The sequence below is a fragment of the Rhynchophorus ferrugineus genome, unplaced genomic scaffold (assembly GCF_030347505.1).
Source record: "Rhynchophorus ferrugineus isolate W39M unplaced genomic scaffold, kcgeb_rfMv2 rfM2, whole genome shotgun sequence".
NCBI lineage: Eukaryota > Metazoa > Arthropoda > Insecta > Coleoptera > Curculionidae > Rhynchophorus > Rhynchophorus ferrugineus.
In genome coordinates this window covers 28,884,312-28,907,427 of record NW_027472581.1, presented here as the reverse complement: position 1 = coordinate 28,907,427, position 23,116 = coordinate 28,884,312, and the positions used below count along the sequence as shown (strand labels likewise).

The 23,116-nt window shown below is 30.3% G+C and overlaps 1 protein-coding gene across 1 annotated transcript in view; it reads right to left on the bottom strand.

Moving 5' to 3' along the window:
- Positions 1-7,312: 7,312 nt before the first annotated feature.
- LOC143190822 (neurotrimin) overlaps positions 7,313-23,116 on the bottom strand; it is a 150,265-nt gene continuing 134,461 nt past the window's right edge. The window contains exons 4-5 of the mRNA XM_076395387.1: positions 22,478-22,646; positions 7,313-7,552 (exon numbers count right to left, since the gene is read on the bottom strand). Coding sequence (XP_076251502.1) covers positions 7,452-7,552; positions 22,478-22,646 — 270 coding nt within the window. The 3' untranslated portion in view covers positions 7,313-7,451. The remainder of the gene's footprint in view (positions 7,553-22,477; positions 22,647-23,116) is intronic.

The window sequence follows — 23,116 nt, the reverse complement described above, 5'->3', positions numbered from 1 at the left end:
AGATAATATAACAGGACATTTACAAGTAGTTACTTACCTTTGTATTAATAAGGCGTTTTCCTCATTCATTATCATTATATCATTCATATCATAAAACGTATTTTATTTTTCTATTTTTAACCTGAATTTTTTCTTTTACTCGCCATTATTATCAAGAAAAAGAAGAAAAGCTAGAAGCGTATGTATCAAAATGTTAAAGAATATAAACAAAATTGCTTTGAAAAATATCTTAAGTGCATGTTTAATGAATTTCAATGGGATGATGGGCAATCTCAACGGATAGAACAACTGTTTATTAGACTGAAATTGCGATAAGTGATTTATAATTAAGTTGTCTAATTTAATGTTAATTTAATAACTATATTCATACAGATGTGTTTATCACTTCTCTTCTATATAATATTGTACTGAGCATATCTAATGTAAGATTTAATTTAAAAAACCATTATAATTTTAAATAAATGCCATTATTATATTTTTATCTAATTAAACATTATCAGTGACAATTGAGTTATAGACAGTGATACGAGAAAATAATTCTAATTTCTTTTAACCTACAATAAAGGAGGAGGTTCTATGTTCGATTGTATATTTTTGTATGCATGTTAACCGATTTCTCCGTCTATTGTGGACCGATGTTCAAAATTGTTTTTTTATTCGAATCTGAAGTAATCGAGGCAATCGAGAATCTCAAATTTGAAAGGCACGTACAATGTTTTCACATATTTTTGTATCTAAAATAATCAGATGTTTGTGTATAATGTTATTGCTGAGCTGACGTGTCGGAAGACACAAGTCTTCAACGGTTAGAGGATATTTATTTAAATATTATGGGGACGAACAGACAACTTATTGTGTACTTTGAAGTTATTTAGTTAAGTTAATGATGAAAGCAAAGACCGAACCGCTATACCCTTCAGAGGTTTTTGAGGAGTTTTTAGTAAGGGTCTGTTTACAAAATTCGTTTAGTACAAAAGCCGTTTAGTTTGCCTTTAAGCACTAACCATATGATATGGAAAGCGGTAGAAATATTGCGAACAACTGCTTCTATGATGTAATGGTTAGAAAGTTCAGACCACACGCGGAGGTTGCGGGTTCGATTGCCGGCGCGGACAACGTTTGTCAAATTACCTATAATTTTGTGTCATATACACAAAATTAAATCTCAAACAAAAGAAATATAACTTATTGCTCGTACCGACTTCAAAGTGATCAGTTGGTAATAGTTAAAATAATATCGTAAATAGATAAATAGGTTTCGGTAGGTATTAAGCTAAATTGTGTGTATATAGTAGAATATAAAATACGTGTAGTAGATCGGTTAAATAAGGTGTTATGTTAACCGATTTCTCTGTTTGTTTATTTTTATTTAGTTATTACAACAATTATCATGTACGTATTTTATTTTAAAACGTTCTTTGTTTTAAAAATCTAAGTTTTATTATTTTTTAATTTTTAGTGAGTTCATTACTTATTTTTTGTGGGTGGGAAGGGGGTTCAATAATTTAAAAAATATATTTTAGCTATAACAGGTCAATCGAAAAGTCCCCGGCCTATCATAGTAAAACAAATTTTTTTAGCAAAATTAATTTTTTTTATTCAACATAATTCCCTTCAAGGGTGGTACATTGATTATAGCGACCCTCCAACTTTTCTATACCATTTTTGTAGTACGATTTGTCCTCAGTTTCGGCAATCACCTCTTCATTCGGCGAACATTTCTTCCTAGCGACAATACTTTTGAGATCTGAGAAAAGGAAATAGTCGCTGGGGGTCAGATCTGGAGAATACAGTAGATGAGGAAGCAATTCGAAGCCAAATTCATGGATTTTTGCCATCGTTTTCACTGACTTATGATACGGTGCATTGTCTTGGTAAAGCAGCACTTTCTTTTTCTTCAAATGCGGCCGTTTATGCCTATGTAATAGTCGTTGTTGATTGTCCTTCGTTTTTGAAGGTAGTCAATGAAAATTATTCCATGCGCATCCCAAAATACAGACGCCATAACCTTATCAGCGGACTGTTGCGTTTTTCCATGCTTTGAAGCGGGTTCATCGTGTGCAGTTCGCTCGGTGGACTGTCGATTGGACTTCGGAGTAAAATGATGGAGCCATGTTTCATCCATTGTCACATATCGACGCAAAAAGTCGGGTTTATTACGCTTGATAATATTGAAACACTGCTCCGAATCATTAACTCGTCGTTGTTTTTGGTCAAAAGTGAGCTCGCGCGGCACCCACTTTGCACATTTCTCATACCCAAATATTCGTGAATGATATGATGTACACGTTCAATTGATATTGTTAGAGTGTCTGCTATTTCATTCAATTTCAATTTACGGTCATTCAAAATCATTTTGTGGATTTTTTAAATGTTTTCGTCGGTAACAACCTCTTTTGCGCGTCCACTGCGTTCACCGTCTTCCGTGTTCATTTTACCACGTCTAAACTTAGCATATCAATACTTGATGGTTGATTTTCCTGAGGCAGTGTCCGGAAACTCGACATCAAGCCAAGCCTTTGCTTTAACTCTATTTTCTCCCTTCAAAAAGCAATATTTTATCAACACGCGAAATTACTTTTTATCCTTTTTTTCACAACAAGAAAAGTTGCTTCACTCAAAATGCTATAATTCACAAACTTATGATCAAACAGCTGTCAAATTTATACACGCATCTTCTGAGGATTAGAGCTAAGGAACATATGGATTTAATTCTATCAGCGCCATCTATGTTTCAGGCCGGGGACTTTTCACTTGATGTGTTACTAGTAGAATATTTAGGGATCAAAGGGTAAATAAAACTAGCAGTGAAACTGAAATATTTTATTCTTAAAATCAATATACGTGTTGTAATGTGATGAATCGTTACATATACTTGGGGATATATCTATTGAAGTTGTTTACAATACTTTCTTTTATATTACATAAAGGTGTCTTAAAATGGAAGTTCAGAACGAAACGATAAAGGCAGTTAAGGGAGGAAATAAATCACAACAATGACTTACACCCTATGAGTTCTTGCATTATTTTAAATTAGTCAATATGTACAGTTTAATTTATATTGAGAGACGCTTACTTCGTAAATACTTTATACTAAAAGTGTTTTATCAATTTTTTTTTAAATTTTCAATATACAAGACAAATGAACGCTGTTAAGGAATGAAATAAATGAAAACGACGAAGGGCTTCGGGCAGATCCTGACTCTCGTTCTATGCACAGGGTAATATCACTGAGGTTTGTCCACACAGCCATTTTGTACAGCAGAATCCTTTAAATTTTTAAACACATTCCTAACCTAATTAAAGCGACAAATTGTACGGATTATATTTTTATAATTTCATCATCATTTTTTTGGACATTTTCCTTATATTTACAAGAAATAAATAATAAAGGTTTTCATCTCGTTAAATATTTTATTCGAGCACCCACCATTTTGTTTTAATAAATTATAGCAATTTGAAAATATAAGTAGTTGATTTTTCGTTTTTTGCTTTTTTTCCAGTACAATGCAACTTGTGGTGTGGTAACCTAACTATTGAATAGAAAAATAAACATATTTCAGGGTAATTATTTTTCGATTGAATACAGCTTTATTAAAAAAATATTTAAAATGATTACCTGAGAATTATATAATATATAAAAAATATTTTACAACTTAATGTAATCATAAAGTTAATCTTGGTACAATTCTTTTTCTTTGCTTGAAGCAGTGAAATATTATGAAAAGTATATAATAAATATTATAATAAATTAATAATACTTTTATATTCAGACTGCTTGCCAATTTGCTATTAATGAATAAATATAATTCAGAATTATAAGCAAATTAAAATTACAATCTCACAACATTCTTTTGTTGTCATTGAATCTATTTTTTTATACAATAGTTTTAGATTGCAGTTTTTAGGGAATTAAATATTTGGCAGCGCATCCACCAAATTGTCTATAAGTAATTTCAACAGCGATTTGTATTTATTTCTTCTTTAATGTAAATCATGAATAAGATATCTTAAGTGAAATTGTGAAAATATTTGCCAATAAATGTTTTGTTAACATTTAAAATGTTTGTTCAAGATCTGCCTGAACCAAAATCACGTCAATAATGAATAACTAAAACGCATATAAAGTATTACAATCTAGATGATATTATGTACACAGTGTGTTTATAGTGTTATCGAGGGACCATTGGAAGTCTCGGTATACTTCTCGTATCTTCTCTAACCATATCGATATTCTGACACTACGTTAAATACAATAAAAGCGCCGTTCAGATGAAAACATTTTTATAATACCACTTTCGAAGCCGAATAAACGCACTATATACATCAAGAACGAACTTAAATATGAACGATAACAACGCAACTTTTATACAGACTGCATAGCTCATAAAAAACTAAACACATATATAAATTTATCCCATTTGTTTTCTTAAATATATTCATGTATTTTTAACACTTACGCTATATTTCCATTATTTTAGTATTTTTGTATATACAGTGGTTGTGAGCATTAAACACACATCTACAATATTTTTTCTTCATTTACTTTTAATTTTTTTCTCATAAAATCTGTTTAATTATTTTAGTTAATTCGTTAAGTAATAAAAGACGGGGGTGGGGAAGAGGGAGGTCTATCGTGACGGGATTAAGGGCGAGATTATAGATTGCTTGGAATGTGTTTTCTTTTTAATTGGTGAAAGTCTTATCTTACATGGCATTGCCTTGATAGAATATAATGTTCTGATTTAGGTACCCTGTATAATATGTTCTAGAGGGGAAGGTAACCACCTCAAGTAAGTATATTAGGATAAACTAACGTGAAATTTAATAATTACTGTTTCATTATTATATATTTATTGATTTATTTTCACCATCACATGAATAATAACAAATGAAGAATTTACAGCAGAGAGCCTTGAGCTGTAATCAATAATTATTTAAGTTTTTCGGTATTATATTTTAACTTTTTTTTATTTATTCATATATTCATTTTTTTTGGTTAAGTTTTTCATACAGTAAGTTTACGTTCTCTGAAAATTTTGATTAGTAATTATTTAAAATTTAAGAACAGAAAATAATAAATGATAAATTAGTATTTGTTTGATCATATAATGGCTTTTCTAAATCTATGTTAAACACAATTGTCAATATTACTTCATTTGCTCGCAATAAGACAAAAATATGGCTTTAAAAGAGCGCCAGAACCCAATCGGACCACCTTTATTTTGCAATAATTGCAACATGTGCTAGTTTCATTGAATATAAAAAATCGTCAAATCTATAAAAAAAATATCTGAAGAACATGTGATGACAAAATTAAGCGTGCCTTGTAAAAACAATTGCTTTCTTAAAGTATGCATTTTACCAGATTCAGGATCATAGGATATTAACAAAATTTGATGGCTCAATGAACAAAAGTGTTGGATAGTTTATAAAAATTAACAATGCTAAGAAATAAATAAACAATAAAGATTTGTCCATATCTTTTTGTGTGTTTAATTATTAAGTTAGTAAGTTTTGAATTACCATCACCAGCAGTTATTTTTAGTAGTTTTAAAAAGTTATTTTTTAAATTGTATCAACATGTGTATATAGATTTATTGAAACTCTATAAATAACAATTATTTTATTTCCCAAATTAATTATTGTTTTAATGAAACCCAAATAGATATCTGCTTTTTTGAAATTTGAAATTGTATATTTAAACTAATCAATCAATAATTATAAAAACTATTCATAATTATTTTTAATATCAATAGAAATATTTTCAGATAAATGATGTTACATGACAAGTATTATCCAGCAAAAAGTTAGAAAACGTGCAAATTAGTTTGAATAACTTTATAAAAATTTTTATATGGATACATTTTTTTAAAAATCACTGGTTGAAAATAGAATTGATGTATAACCTATTGTTAATTTGTATAAATTCTCGAATGTAATTATTGCAAATAACAAACATTTTAGCTATAGTAATTACCAAGTTTTTATAAATAGGGTTATATCAAAACTTGTTGCAGCCCCACTAGCTTAGACTAAACTTTTCCATTAATGAACTGGAGTATTTCACCGCTACGAGAAGCAAGAAGAACGTGCGCTCAAATTATAGGTCAATTTCCTTGCTATCTACCTTGAGTGCATTTAGAGAAGTCTGTTAAGTTTGTAACTAGCATCAACTATTTTCTAGCATTTAAATAATTTGTAGTTTTAATAAAAAAACGGGTAATGTAACATCATGTAATATATTTTAAATTATTTGTCTAAGAGTTTAGATATATGTTTAACATTATGACCGTTTTGTCCTCGATTATTTGAGTGCAGGCTTTAGGGTTAATTTGTTTTTTATAAATTCAACGGTAGCTTAATATATGTGAGGTTTATTATTGTTAATTATATATTATTTTGGTTTAAATCATCTACCTATTGATGAATTGGAAGTATGAAACATGAAACAAAAATATTTAAAATTTGGAGAAAAATTGACGGTATAAATATTCCTGCAAAGAAAACAATGTTAATTGTTATATTATTAACGTTACTGTTTAATGATAGATTATATAATTTAATGATAATTAATTTGCGATTCGTTAATTTATTGGGTTTTTCAAGGTAAGAAATATGAATAGACACATATATATTTTTAATAAATTACACGACACAAAAAATTTGACAAAAGTTGTAAATGCTGACAGAGTGACAAAGTTAAATTAAGGTGCAACATATACTAACATGTACTAACAACTGGAGTGGTTCATATTCATATACTTTCCTTTAGAAATTTTATTATTTTATATTATTATATACATATTGTTGATGAATCACTCAGTGAAATATTATGGTTTAAAAAATAAACATTCTCTACGCGGACAAAATTGGAGGGAAAAGTGTTTTATCCAGATAAATTTAATGTAATTTTAAAATATGAAATATCAGTTTTTAGATAGAGCCAATCAAGTTATTTAAATATTAATCAAATCACATTCTACATATCATTTGTATAATTATTATTTTAGAAGTATTTCGACTATAATATTGTATTTAATATAGAAATATTTTCAATATAGAAAAATCTCATATGTATTTTTTATCATTTCAAATTTATCTATTCATTCAAATCATTCTATTCATTATCAAATTGATTTTATCATATATATATATATATATATATATATATATATATATATAATATTAATTATTGATGGCATTGTGTTAGAATATATTTTAAAAATGCCTTTAGTAAAATTAACTAATAGAGGTCTGAACATATAATTGGAGTCTCAAATCACGAACATTATATTCAGTTAGATAAAGATCTTTTGAAGAACGACAGAATGTCGGACATTTGTAGTTTGGTAGTACTAGGTGGCACCAAAAATGACCTTTTTGTTGCAGGTAACAAAGTTCGATAGTATGAAGATGATACACGTGTTGCTTCGTCTGGTAAATGTGCTTTAACTGTACGCCAGCAAGACGTAGGCGATGAAGGCCAGTACCCCAAGTGAGGGACCCATCCGTTGATTTCCTCCGTGCTGCATTGCTTCAGGATGTTCGCCTATAATGAAAAAAATATTTAATTGTACAAAAAATTAGCTTTGACAGTACAAATATATAAATAAATTTAGTTATATAACGAAAACTATTTATCAAGTTTTGGTTAGAAAATCAACGGGACTCATACTGCATTTATTTTTATTTCAATGTAAATATTGTAATTTATTAAACACTATGCTGGAAGTGACGTATACTTTCTCAAATAGTTTGAACCATCTGAATATTGAGAAATAAATAGGAACGGGGTATTTTCCTGATGATGAATTAATTTTTTCTACTACTGTTCTAGGATCTAGTTCTTTCCCAGCATAAAGTTATAGTGGATTTATACTTTGTATATGTATTTTGTTTGTTTTTGTGTATGCAGGAAGATTGAGTTATTTTGAATGGCTTTTAAAGAGTACCAATGAATTTACGTGTTGTCTTATTACTTATGTTCGTGTTGATAATTATCTATAACATTTTCGTTAATTTAGTTTGTCTTTTTTCTTTATTAAATTTTAATACACTAATTGGGGATTAAATTAGATTGCACTTTTCTTTCAATCTTCTCTTTTAATGTATTGAAAATGCTTAAATAATTTATGGAAAAATAAGTTTAACCCGCGGTTTTATAGGTTTCATACAACATTTCAAGACAATAACAATTCGTTGTAGTAAAAATAGTATTTTTGACATTTTTCGCTTTATATTCTTACCACTTTTAGTTCAATCTGTCAACTTAGTTCAATTTTATAGTGTACGATATTTCTAACATTACACCCAACATTCTGAGTCACTTTTGTTTTAAATAAACCTCATATTATTAAAAGTAAAAGTAAACCATAACTTATGAAAGCAGTATGCCTTTCCACAAATGTTCTTTATTTTCGCTCGAAATTTAATTTGTTTACCACATAAAGACTAGGCGAATATTAAACTAGATATTAGAGACAATACTTATAGAAACTGTTTTGAGAAAAGGCTGAGAAATATTACAAGAACAAGCCCAAAAACGATTAGGGTAGCGGAACAAGAAATATAGAGATACCTTACTTAAGATAATACAATTCTTAAAAGCATACAATAAAATCAATGGAGACTTGTTATGTCAATTTTTTTACAAACATAGGTATTTTAAAATGGAATATTAGGCCAATCTTGGCAAGGCGCTAATAAAAAGAGTGTAAAGATAACAATAATTGATGCAAAAAGGTGAAAGTTAGAATAACATTTGATTAAGTTTTGTAAATCATAATATTTTTTATATTTCATGGCAGATATATTGTTTTCTAGACAAAGGAATATAACAAAATATTCTCACAAGTGCTCGAAAAGGGTGTAATTAAGGAATGGCTTGTATATATAAATTAAGTTTTGATTTGAACCATGTTAAAGAGTGAGTTATTTTAACTTGTTACTTGGTAAATATAAACGGAATGTTTAATTGTGTTTTAGGTAAGTTACTTTTTTAGTAACCGATCTGAAAAAGATACACAGTAGTTCAGGTGACTGAGTAATATGACCACAAAGGGTAATGTTCTCCTCTCTATCACTGCATATTTAATAAAATCTGATCATTATGGGATGTGGCAAAGAACAACTAGAATAGACATGCAAGCCGAGAAAAATATTCAAACAACAACTCTTTGGATATGTTCAAAGGATTGTCTACAAAAACACTCTTCAATTTGGATTGAAGAAATTGGAATTGTGCACTTATATTATATTATAAATTAACAGCTTAATTATTAACTAAATAGTGGCTCAGAATGCAACAGTGAGTGAATGAAACTTTTTGGATGTGGGATTATGATTCAATGCTGACAATACCAAGATAGAGTGATGAAAGTAGAAACAACCAAACGTGAGTAATTAATATAGAATAATTGCAGAAAATCGCATTGTAGAGTGTGAAAGATTTCTGTACATTTTGTTAAAACGTACGAGGAGAGAATGATTGTTTCACATATATGGCAAATGCATTAGGGAAAATGCAGTAATCAAATCTAGTTTTATCAAGAAAAATATACACGGGTAGTAATAGAAGAAACTAAGGAGCAATGCAGTGATATTAGAATTATTTGACCAGAAAACACAGCAACGAAGGAAAGAAGAACTAATCATAAAAAGGTAAATATATTTTCTAATGAAAATAAAATAATTACTAAGATGTGCAATTATTAATTTCGTGGATTAAGTCTCCAGGGGATACCGTAAATAAACTAAAATGCGTAAAATGTCTACGTTTAATGCAGCAACATTGCACAATTTTAACGTCATATATTGAGATAACGTGAGTTCACTGCTACTTGGGATAGACTATATATGAGTACGTATTTTCCAAATTAAAATTTAATTACGCTAAGATAAGTGAAGGGCTATTTTCGCGGCGTTGAATTACTGGTTGTTTTGATGACGTAGTGTATTTCCATAGTTGTACCTCATGCGTCCAAGTAGACTTTACTATTAACTTCTGGCGATCACTAGGATCTTTTAGGCCAACACGGGTATATCTACATTAAGATCCATAGTTAGCAACGCTAGTGGATTGGTACCGGTGCGGTTTCTGGCTATAAAATACCACAACGACGACGTCTATTACAGTACCACTTCAATAGCGCTTTCGTATTTTCGCAACCTTACATTATCCGGTCTATCCTACCGTCAAACACGTAGTATTTAACACATGAAATAAACGTTAAGTAATTATTCAACCGGTGTTTTCCGTTCCCGTGCGAATTCGTTTCCCAAAAATAGTAGTGAGTGATCGGAAAAACATTCGCGTCGACAGCCACACATTCCCACCGACAAGATGAGAATTCCTACAAACTTATAAATCAATCTCTTGATATTAGTATATTATTAGTATTCCAAGTAACCAATACAGATGTTTAGTTTTTAGCCTAATTTGTTCAGCATTCTTCTTTTTAAAATGACTAACTTATTTTTTATTTACAGGCCAACGAATTTCTAAATCAACAATAATTGTTTTAAACTTAAACATCATGCCTAATAACAGGATATTTTCGTAAAATATGTAATTAAAAACATCTAAATCTTCTATATAGTGTTATAAAACAACCCCAACAACTAAAAATGGAAAGGAAAACAAAAGCATCCCGTTGATTAATTCAATCTTACCGAGCCACGGTTCATTTTGACCCATTTGCAAAAAAACAATGGTCGTTTTTCCCATTTTTATTGCCCCATGAATATAACGACGTTCGTTTCTCTTGCGAGAAGCAAAACGGGGCGCGACCAAATGAGAATAAACTTTGTGCACGGCGAGCTTTTTAACTTTATATTTATCCATCACATTTACTTTCTGGAAAACTAATGCATTTAGAACTCTAGGATATGGTAGTGCGCCGGCTAAAAAGTAAACTTAACTCGTTATATTTCTAATTATGAGTTATGCGCGGTGGTTTAGGGAATGAACCGTGTGCGGATTAATCGTGATTCCGTTCTTCAGTCTCGGTTTTTTGGCTTTTAATGCGATTAAAGTAGCATAAATGGCACGTGAAATTTTATTTTAAGGTTTTGTTGGTCATTCGGATGTTCGTGTCTGGCTTTCAGTCATGTTTAATGGATCTTATAAAACACTTTTCAAGATAAATATTCTTTCAGATATATGAATCAAAATGTAACAGTTCATTTGTACATAATCAAGAAAAAGTTTTGTCTCACAAATTACTACTTATTACAAATCACTTATTTTACTCATAGGATGCAAACATGTGATTGCACTAAAACATTAATCTCACTAATACTCTCAAAACAAAACTATACGACGACTTTGAAATAAGTTTACTAAATCGCAGCAAGGTGGAAGCAATACAGCTACTGAACAATGCTCTGGAAATTTTAATATCGAACTTGAACCACACGAACTTATAAGTATTACTCTTAACTAGCGTCTTAATTGAAAATAGTCGATATTAGCAGTCGAAATAGTTGATGGTCAAAAAATAGTAATAACCATTTCAGTAAAATCCAAGTTTCATCTGTATTTTTACTCTTAATAACAGAAGTTGTACCAATTTCTTCACGTATAAATTTTGAGGTAGGAAAGGACGGAGATAATTGTTTGCGGTATAGATTTTTATTTTAAATAATTTTTAATCGGTAACTGGAGGTATGTATATCTATATTATTATTCCATTCCTTTTCCCAAATATGTTTTATTGTATTTTAATATTTAGAATGTATTAATGGCATAATATAATATAAATTCATTGGTTTATTTCTGTTTCATTTCAAAATAATTTTGGAAGTGTTTTTTTTAATCGTGCCATAAGTGAGACAGAGATATACGTATTCCTTCTCGAATTCTCTTTGAGAAAGAAAAGGAAATAGATAATTTGTGTTCATTGGTGATAACTGACATTAGCGTTAGAAGAAGAAGAAGAAGAAGTTTTGAGTTTTGAGTGATGTAAAATTATTTGTATATTTTATATATTTAATTTGATTGTAAAGAGGAACGGACCATCACGCCAAAATATGTATAGCTTATCTTTCTTAACTTTCTCAATTTTTATCAACTATTTAAATAAGGCACCCTTTTTAAATAAAATAATAGTTTTATTTTTCGTTAGTCAGGAATATCTTAAGATTATTGTTCCTTAAAGCCTCAATGAAGCAAGTTTTTACATTCGAATATTTTAAACAAATATCAAGGTACTTAAAAAATCATCAAAAAGTCAATAGCAAAAGACCCAAGAGTTGCCAAGGTAGCATAAATACTTAAATGCATCAATCAAAATGTTGTTATTTTTACCCTATATACATTAATGCATAACACCGAAAAATTCCTAAGTGCTCCTATATGATGTACATTGTTTCTTTATATTACAAACAAAACATAAAACTTATTTAATATATATTTACCTATAAGCATAAAATCGCCACATTATTTTCAACGTCGCGATTAGGACGGCAAAACGAGAACTTTAAAAACCAATCAAATGAACTAGTCATGGTTGAATCCAGTTGGACCGAAAATAGCGACTGAAAGTGGTCGATTGAAACAGTCGGTTGTAAAAAGTAGTCGGACTGAAACAGTCGATAGTTCTCAACGCTACTTTTAATGATAGCTTGAGTAGTTTACTTTAATTTTAATTTGGAGATATATATCAATATTTATTTGTTGAGTGTGTATAGTTTGCAACATGTTGTCCCGATTTTGTAGCGTAACATCAGCCAATTGCTTCAATAATGATGGAAAAGGAAATATACTTATGATTTTCTGATTTAAAACTCCCCATAATCGTGTAATTATGTTAAGGTCTGACAATACTAGTGACCAGGGAAGATATTTGATGATATTCTGATTCTTCTCAAATCAAGACTGGGCTTTTTTAATAAACGGCAGCCTTTGACAACACTATGCTAGTCTTTGTAAGAACTTCATCATTGAGGATATCAAGATATTCATTCACAGTAATCCGGCCAGTGATTTGAATGAGAGGACCAGCTGAATACCAAGATATCGTCGTTGAATATATTAATTTAAAATTGTAATCAGTATACAACATTGTCGATCTTTTGTGGCGGTGAAAGTATTGATGACAGTGGCAGTTATACTTTTGCATCTCAATTATTCCATATTTCTCATCATAAAAACCTTCTCTGGACTTCCAGAAATATTTCAAAACCAAAATAAGTTAAATCCGTTTAGTCGTTCTCGAGTTTTAGCGACACTAACGATCGGCAATATATATTTATACTTTCTAAATATTAAAATAAAATAATACATATTTGGGCAAAGGAATGGAATGATATATAGTCTATTCAACGTTATTTTGTATATATCACCTAAATTTGTGACATCAAAACGTCGCAATGTTGCCGCATCAACTCTGAGTTTTAGTTCAGATTGGTTTTAATATACAACAAAATTCTAATCTAAATAAAATAATTGAAGAAAATTTTTTTCAAATATAATTTATTTTAACATTATAGTACATCTGAAAACTGTAGTTAATTATATAGCTACAATACTTTATAGGTTGGAGTTATAAATTCGTATCACTATAGCTTTCAAGAATTTTGCATACTCCTGACAACCGGACGACTTTGACAGGCTGATTCGATTACGTGTTCGAACTAACCAAACAGCATTGTGTTTCTTTTTAACTAGAATAAACTGAGAAGGAAAACATTGTCTGATTCTAAGAGAATGATCTGATGTATTATTCTATAATATTCTACTACTTAAGTAAATTCTACTCTATAAGTAAAGTTGAATGTTGCCTAAAATTGGTTTATTACATAGACCATTGACTTACTGAGTGACGTGTTATATCAAATCATGTACTATTTCCGATGAAGTAATTTCCAGTAAGTTTACTGAACAATTTTCCAGTGATAGTTTACGTTATCTAGGGCCGTAAGTGAAGTAAGGACGGCACCGATAAAAGCGAATTTGTCTTAAGGCAGCGGTATTTCAATTAAACATTTTACGAGCAAAATTAAGTCGTTCGACTGGCGTCAAACGGAAACTTCCACAGGAACCGGATTGAAAATACGGCCTGCCTTATTGGCGACGTGAATTTCAGTAATTGCCCCCCACCCGGAACTAAAAACCTATCGCTATTGTTTCACTTCGCTGAAAGTTGGGCCGGATTTTAAAGCTTTTCCGAATGCTGAGCAATCGGAATTATCGATCCAAAGTTTTTCGGTTGTTATTTACTGTTTTTCAGCGAATTGTTCGGACCAGTAAATCTATCTTCCTGTCCATTGGTTCGGTTAAATTATGTCGTCAAAATAAAAGTAACCGCGTTATCAATTTGAATTATACGTATCTTGTTATTAATTAATGATATTTTGATTATTAGTTTGAGATTGTATAGTATTATTCATGTAAATTTTAACGTCTTATATACAATTATTAAGTGTTTGGCATGCATTGTGATTATTATTGTGATGTTAGGAAATATTGGTAATATGTATAATAATGAAAATATTTGCCATTTTTTTTACAACAACGAAAGAACTGGGCTGAAAGAACGATGATCAGCTGGAGATCCAATCATCGATCCATTTTTGCACTTCTTCAAGACTTGCCATGGTGCATTATCAGAAAGCTCTTTGTTGGTGCATCAACTGATATGCTGTTTGAATGATCTTTGATAGTCTGAGCTGGGATTTCTTTTAATAACTATTACAACTAATTTTACATTACAATTAATTAATATTTAATATTTGTGGCCCTCCAGGTCGTTCTTTATTACTGTTAAAAATCATCATATTTAAATCATTGAAACCAAAACCAACAATTGGTATTTAGTGCAGCAATATCACCTTAAGTTTCTAGAAGTATTTGATGGGCTTCGGAATTAGATTAATTGGAATAAAATATCAAAAGTAATGATCTTTTTTTATTAATTACATCTTACATTAGATATGCTTAGTAAACTCTTAATTAACAAATAAAACTAAACTACTTAATCTAAAGTAAAGAATACTTATACACTAAACAAATTCGTGTAGTTTGGTTAGCCTGAATCTTCTGTGTTCCTGCATATTGTCTAGTAACTATATTACTTCCACATTGTTGTGATATAACAACCTTATTTCATATTTTAAGGCGAATTTTGGTTTCGCTGGATTACTGGTTGGTTTACTGTTTTAGTGTAATCCTATATTTGCACCCCATAGGTACAGACTGAGTTTATGATTGATTGATAAATCAATCTCTTTGATTTTTGGTTAAGCTTTGGAGTAACTAACCAGTACAGTAGCTTGAGTTTAAGTCTAATCTGCTGTGTTTTTTGTCTAACATGATGTTTACAATTTAACCTCTATATCTTATCTTCTTATTCTTATCTTATATCTTCTTATACCGTAACAATCTAGACATTCTTCAAGTAATATAATTAGGTTTTTGTCAATTTATCGTGATGCAACATTAATATGGACATTGGAACAATTAAGCAGTATTTTTCAGTCACTAGCCCATTTGTAGATCTTGTTGGCAGCTACTTGTACTTTTTCTACAGCCTTAGGTAGAGACATATTTTTTGCCATGATAACTGTGTCGTGGGCAAAGGTTTCGAGTAGTGTTTCTTTTGTTGATGGCATACCAGCAGTATATAGCCGATACAGGAGTGGTCCCAAGACACTACCCTGGGGAAAATAATGAATGTGGAAAATGTAATTTTGGGCATTATATTATTCTGATGTCCACTGAATAACACAATACTAAATGAAGAACTATTATTTTATCTAAAGATTATCAAATATATATCAAATCCATCGAATTTAACTGTTAAGTTAGGTATTTAACAGTTTTATACATTGACACTTTATACATATACACGCATTTTCATTAATAGATATTTCTGACCAAAATAAATGCAAGCGCATAATACATAACAACGAACTACTGCAATAATTTTATTTGTAACAAATACATCCTTATATTAATTAACTCTCATTATTATAAATACTCACTTGTAATGGTATAATCTACATTTGTTAATTGATTATAATTTACATGAGATAACAGGCACCTTAGGGTATTAAAAGAACATGATGTGAATATATTATATGAAAATTTTTAAGAATCTTTGATCTTTGATTACATTATGCTCCAGCTGATTAGTTTCTATGGTGACAATGGTTAAACATGAGTTAAAAATGTTGCCTTTAAAATTAAAGCTTGTTTTTTATTTAAAGTTTGTCTTTGTTGTTAGCCTGTGGATAGAATCGAAGAATAATAGAAAATGTATGTGGTGGTGGTTAAAGTAAGTTATAGAGAAAGAAATACAAGGTGAATGTAGAGGGTTGCATATACTTCACTTGAATGAATGGCTGTCGTGATATTTTAAACTGAAAATAGTTCGAGCATTTTTATATTATTACTAGCTGACTCGGCAAACATTGTTTTTCCATGTAAATAATTTCTAGAAAATTTCTAGCGTAGAAAAAAAATTAACTTATTAGAAGTAAGGATGTGGTATATGAGTAAAAAAGGCATATAAAAATGACAAAACACCAAACATTAGTTTTTTTAATTCATTATAATTTATTTTAAGCAATAATTATTTATATCATTAATTCATTACATAATATTAATCTCTTAATGCTATAGCATGAACAATATTTTTTGTTAGCCCGTCTTTAGCTAATACAAACAAACTTGATGGTTTGCCCACTCGACCGCAACGTATAATTGTCCGTGTGAAAAACATGGTGTCCTCAAATCTAAGCCACAAACAGACATTGTTTGGCCTTGGGATTTATTAATAGTCATTGCAAATGACAATCTAATCGGAAATTGAATACGGTTAAATTGAATTGGCACATCTGTGGGTATAATAGGTATTCGTGGTATTAATATATCTTCACTTCGAAAGTTGCCATTTAAAATGGTGGCTTCGATAACGTTTTGCATTAATTTTTTAATGACTAATCACGTACCGTTGCACAGCCGTCGCGGGTTCTAATTACGAAGCAAAATAATTGGAGATCCAACCTTCTATTGTAAGTTATGTGGTGGCATGCCTGGCAAATACAGTGAGTTTAAAAACTCTGTTGGAAAAGTGATAGAAAAGTGAAAATTTAGGGTTTTCTGTATTTTTTAATGCCACATTCTAAAAAAATTAAAAATAAATTATCCAAAAAATTTAAAACAAAATTGGGATATCGACTTATTCCATATAAGTATTGAACATGTTCTGATGCTGTATCGGATGATTGTTTTCTTATTATCATATTAATAAAATTATTTTAGTGATTTTCAGTTTTAACGTAACGAAATTTTCTTTCCTTAAAGTTTATATCTTTCCATTCTCAATAACCGTAGTGTATAGATATAACAGTTCTCTTCAATCAAAAAAATACATTTTGTTAGAAATAATTAGTTAGGATGGTTGATTAGATCTAATGTTAGTGAGAACCTTTCGAAGCCCAACTTAAGTAACAGATCTAGGCCAGAGAAATTCTTCTGATTCCTAAGTTGGTAAATATATTATGTAGTGATTTTGGACTAATTATGATTTTAATTTTCTAAATTATATTCATTGGCGAGAAATTTATTGGAATCATAAAATATATTTAAAAACAATTGTTTCTTTGATATAAAACAAATATTAAATATTATACAAAGTAAACTTTAGTTATATTTTATAACTGCTTATTCTAAAAGATAAATAATTTTATGGCTGATTGAACATTTTAATACAGAATAAAAAAGTTTATATTTTATACCTCAAAATTGGTTAAAAGGGACGACCGAATTAGGAATATTGGCACGTTTCCAAATAATTGTGGCTTAGTTCAAGCTGACCGCCTACAAACCACTTTATTTGCGATTATCATTGTCACGTGTAAGAGGAGGGATCTGGAGGGTAAACACAAACATTTCCAAGTTTGATTAATTCCCGATAGTTCCCCTATTTTATTATATCCACAATATATAGAGTAACAACTTACAGAGTTTTTTTTGGGTCTAGATTACGGCTTCTAAAGCAAGTAAACCGTAATTCTATAAATAACTCCATGAAATCGTTTCGATGATCCTTATTTATAAGGAGGATGTGTATACATCTTACTTTAGATCGGAAAAATAATAATAAAGGTATTTTTTAATTAGACAGATAGTATTTTTCAATGGATTATTAGGTTTACCATTGGTCAATTTGAAAAATATTTCAGAAAAATGTGTATAATGACTGCTATATTCCCTTAAAGTGAATAAGAAATATTGAAATGAAATTTTAAAATTTTATACATCATTCTATGCGACACTATTTAGAGTCTACAATTATAATCTTAATATAGAATATATAAAACTATGGATTTGGATTTTCGTTTCGTACTTCGAGCTTCGATTTTTTGAATATATCGACTGGTTAAGGTGATCTTCTAACCATTTCGGTATTAAGTCTACTGACTGGTGAAATTTAACATGAACGATCAACTTAGCGATCATCCCAGAAGACACTTAGTTTTATCCAATTCGATTACTGACATGTCCGGGATATTTATTCCTCATCGGATAATCACTAATATTTCCACCCCTGATGGTGGACTATTACGAGTATAAACATAAAGTACATGTCTTTTGCGTTTATTAGTGAATACCAGGTCATTTGCTTAAGGAGTATCTTTCTTAGGTTTATTAATATTAGATGCTTGAATGCATTCTGATAATTTTTTTGCTTACTTTTACTTCAAAAATGCATTTGTTGAATATATCTAATCTTTCTGGCAAGATGGCAATACATGTTAGAAATTATGATGTTGATTTAGCAGTGATCCAATTATCGATCTATTTTCGCACTTTTTCAGTATTTCGAATCCTTATACATTTTAAGAGAGTTATTTTGCGTCTGTTACTTGTTATGGAAGGTATTTTCTACAAAAATACGTCGTTCAATCTGTTCAGCGGATCTGACCAACAGTCTCATTCAATTTTAGTCGATCATCATAAACACTCCTTGCTTATCTCACTATATATATTGCAAGAATTTATACCGAAGAGTATTCTGCTTCGGTGCTTATGTGGATGGCTCTCCTGGACTCTTCTTGGTGTTACTTCTTGCGCTTGGTAATGTCACAGTTGATCAACACCAGTCAAGCCCAATTGGAATAAGGTACAGAAAACTATTTTCTTTTGACTGGTAAGCAATGAAACTGTGATGTTAAAACGGTTCGAAATGACATTTTCAGTTATTTCCTTTGGTAGTTATTTCCATCCTTTTGGATCTTTCCCTTTTTTCTATTAGTCTCTAAATATCTAGAAACAGTTGATTCATCAGCTAGCTTTCGGAAAGTTTGTTGATAGTTTGATGTGGGTTTTGGTCGTTTTTGTTATAGGCATAAAATTACCACTCTTTCTTTACCAATCGTTGAAACGAAAACCGACAATTGGAATATGACGCATCACCGCAAATTTCTAAAAATGTTTGATGGGCTGATTTATTTATTTCGACAACAAAAATAATAAATGTCGAAAATAGGATTTTGAGTGTTATGTGATTAGCTCTTATAGAAAACCAATAACACTAAATGGAAAATTGTTATTTTGTATAGAAAAATTTCAAAATTATTTAATTTAATAACTGGGTTAGGTTGTTCATATTTGTATTTATTGCTTACTATTTTGTGTAGAGAAATGGCAAAATTATTGAATTTATTAGTTAGGTTAGGTTGTTTAACACCTTTTTACAGTTCTGTATTCATTACAATATGAGTCGAAAAAGCTCATCGGATCTCATTTGTGTCATTTGAGAAGAGATATCTGTACATAATCTGTGATAAAGAGGAGCTATAGGAGTGGCTATTGTTTGACGATATATTGGATGAAATATCAAGTTCCCTTATTTCTCAATAAATAACTGTATAAAATAACAAAAAGTTAAAAATGCTTCCAATAATACAATAAATAAATATATGTTAAGATTTTGAAACAATTCAGCTTTAGAATTATTGTAAGAATGATGTAATTTTGAAGGTAAAGGATACTACATAAAAACAGAAGCCTCAAAGGGCCAAGACAATATAAAATATGGATGGAGAACAATACAAAGTTCAGTGGACTTACCTAAAATAATATTTTATGAATCCTACTCGATATTAACAATAATGAAAAAACAATTGTTTGAAAATAAGCGTAGGCTGTTTATTGTCAAAGCAGCACTTTATAATTTTTCATTAAAATCGAGCTTTCCACGTAAATATTTTACGCAAACGTTATTCTATTATGCGACATCAAAGCGAGAATCGAAGCCTATTATTTTAAATAAACAATAGGACCATAAAGCATTCCTATTTATATGCTATACGTCAAAAACTTTCGATTCCGAAACATCGCTGAACGAAAATCGTCGAAAAAAAACCGGTTCTTCAGTTCATTAAAGCTTGAAATTTCATTTGCAATACAAATACTTCGAAATCCAATAACTTTTTGACGCGAGATTTTGATTAATTACTGTAAAACCGGGTGGCAAGAAAGTGGGTCAGCGATTTCCTCTTTCGGCGAGTTTACTGACGTTGGCTTTTTTGTTTTATTGCCAATCAATCGATCATATTTTATTTTCAAGAGCAGAATGCAGAATAGATATTATAAACTTTACACTTTAATTAATCCATGTTTTCTAAGGTTGATAAATGGTTGATATAGGCGATAAGTTTGATATAGCTATTTTGTGTCAGTTGTTTGGCAGCATTTATATTTAGTTGTAGCGACCTTGAGGCATGCCGAATTTTACATAGTGGAATAACGGTCTACAAAATACCCAGGAATATAATCCCAGATGTTGAACACGAGCGGGGTGCCAGCAGCGCCAACTAGAACCCGATAACGAATAGGTGGAAACCCCGAGATGTTTATCTGGGAGGTTATTGAAGGGTATTTCCACTCATTCAGTATCTGAACACCGTTCACTTTAGACGTGCCACCATCGACTGCCCAAGTCTCGTCACCAGGTAACACCGCTGCCATCCGTTTTATCTATTTTGTATTTTCCACATTCTTATGTTACTTCAATAAATAACGGTCACATAATGTAAACACCACTGTTTCATTTCGTTTTACCTCCATCCACCGAGCCATATAAAATTTACATGATGTTTGTATAATAATGTTATGTTCACCAAGGTATAACACTATTTTGTTATTTATTTTTTAGTAAATTAGTTTTCTCATTACTCTATCGTTGAATAACTGACACATATTTATAGGAACCTTCAGTACAATGGGGTGGGTAACATTTGAGCTGAATCGTAAAACATTTTCTAACAACAGTACAAAATTACAGTCCCATATATTTTTAAAATTTATTAAAATATCCAGTGCGGTATTTCACGATTTTAGATCTAACACAGAGGCTAAGAAATCTTGTGAATCCGGCACTGAAATTGTGTTAAGTAGTTCGTTCGATCTTCAAACTAAAACAGAATACTAGTTTATTATTGAAAACATTGGGATCAATTGCATATAACATATATTCATACATTCTGTCATATATTCCATGCAGACTGTAGTCGCTTATTTCGGGTTTTTTCACCGATATGCACCTCCGAGGATAGATTGCCTTCATGGTGACTTTATTAGGAAAAATCGGTGTAATGTATTTCATTCAAAGTATAATCTATATATCGTTTCATAACAAGTGAATAGCTGGTAAGATAGGTCACTACTTATCGGAAGAAGTAGTAATCAGAAGGAACAATATCTGGAGAATACCGCAGATGAGTATTACCCTGTCTACTAAAAAACTGAAGTAAAATCCATTTCCCATTTTAATGTTTCCAATAATGTTTTCACTGGTTTTGCAACATGCGGTCGAGCGTTGTCATAATGACGAATAACATTGCTGTGTTTTTGTTGTCATTCCGTCGGTTTTTTGTAGAGAGCTCAGCTCAAACGCATCAATTGTAGTCTATAGCGATCTCCATTGATAGTTTCATTAGGTTTTGGTAGCCCATAGCATACCACATTAATACGATCCCACTAAATACAGAGCAGAAGCTTAAGATAAAGTATAAGCTAAGATCCATGAATATTCGGCCTTGCCGGTTATGTTGATGATGGCCCCATGAATTTTTTCGCATCGAATTTTCGTCATGGATTCAGCGCTTATCATCAATAATAATACGATGCAAATATCCTTACTGATATTGCCGTTAAAACAGCATTTTACAAATGACCAAACTTTTAAATACCTCTTGGCTTCAATTTATATGGCACAATATATCCAACAATAACACAAATAATTAAATTAATAATAACTGCACAATAATTCCCAAATTATTTTCTGTGTTATTGCCAACAATTCTCTACATGTTTATTGCATTTTACACGGATACAATTAAGTAAAGAGGTACAACATTCCATAAATGTGATTTACTCGATACAAATTTAGATGTTTTCAATGCTCCGATTTTTTTTTCTGTATTGTACAATATTATATTATATAATATTATTTTAACATACCATTCAATACGTGTACTGTAACATTAGCAGGTCGGGCATTGGAAGGGTTGCATTGATAGTTGCCAGAATCAGATGGTCGTGCTTTCTGAATCAGCAGAACGCTTCGACTGGTTTCACCTCGTTCAGTGGCAACGCTGACACCACCCCTTGAACTTGAATAGCTGATTATCTGTAAAAGAAAACATTAAATAATGTAAGTCAATGAAAAGTTATAAATTTTGTTAATGAAAATCGAAACACAAGTGTTAAACAATCTGAACTAATTGTTATATTCGATGACTTGGACATTTCTCTACATAAATTAACAGTTTTCCATTTATTATTATTGAGTTATTCAGTGTATAAAGGCCCTAATAATGGAACGCTCAAAACTGACATTAGTTACTTTTGTTGCTTGATTTTAAAAATCCATCAAATACTTTTAGAAAGGTTTGGTGATGCTGTTCTGTAATAACCCAGCTGTATCTTTTTGTTTCAACGATTTAAAATTTTATAACATTATTACATTATCATTACATAATATACTATTAAATATTATTATAATAAAAGCAGGTGTCCCAAGTGAGAAAGTTACAATGGGATGACTCTTTTCCTCTACAAAATGATCAACGCATCAGGCTGCAGAAAGGGTTATTTAAT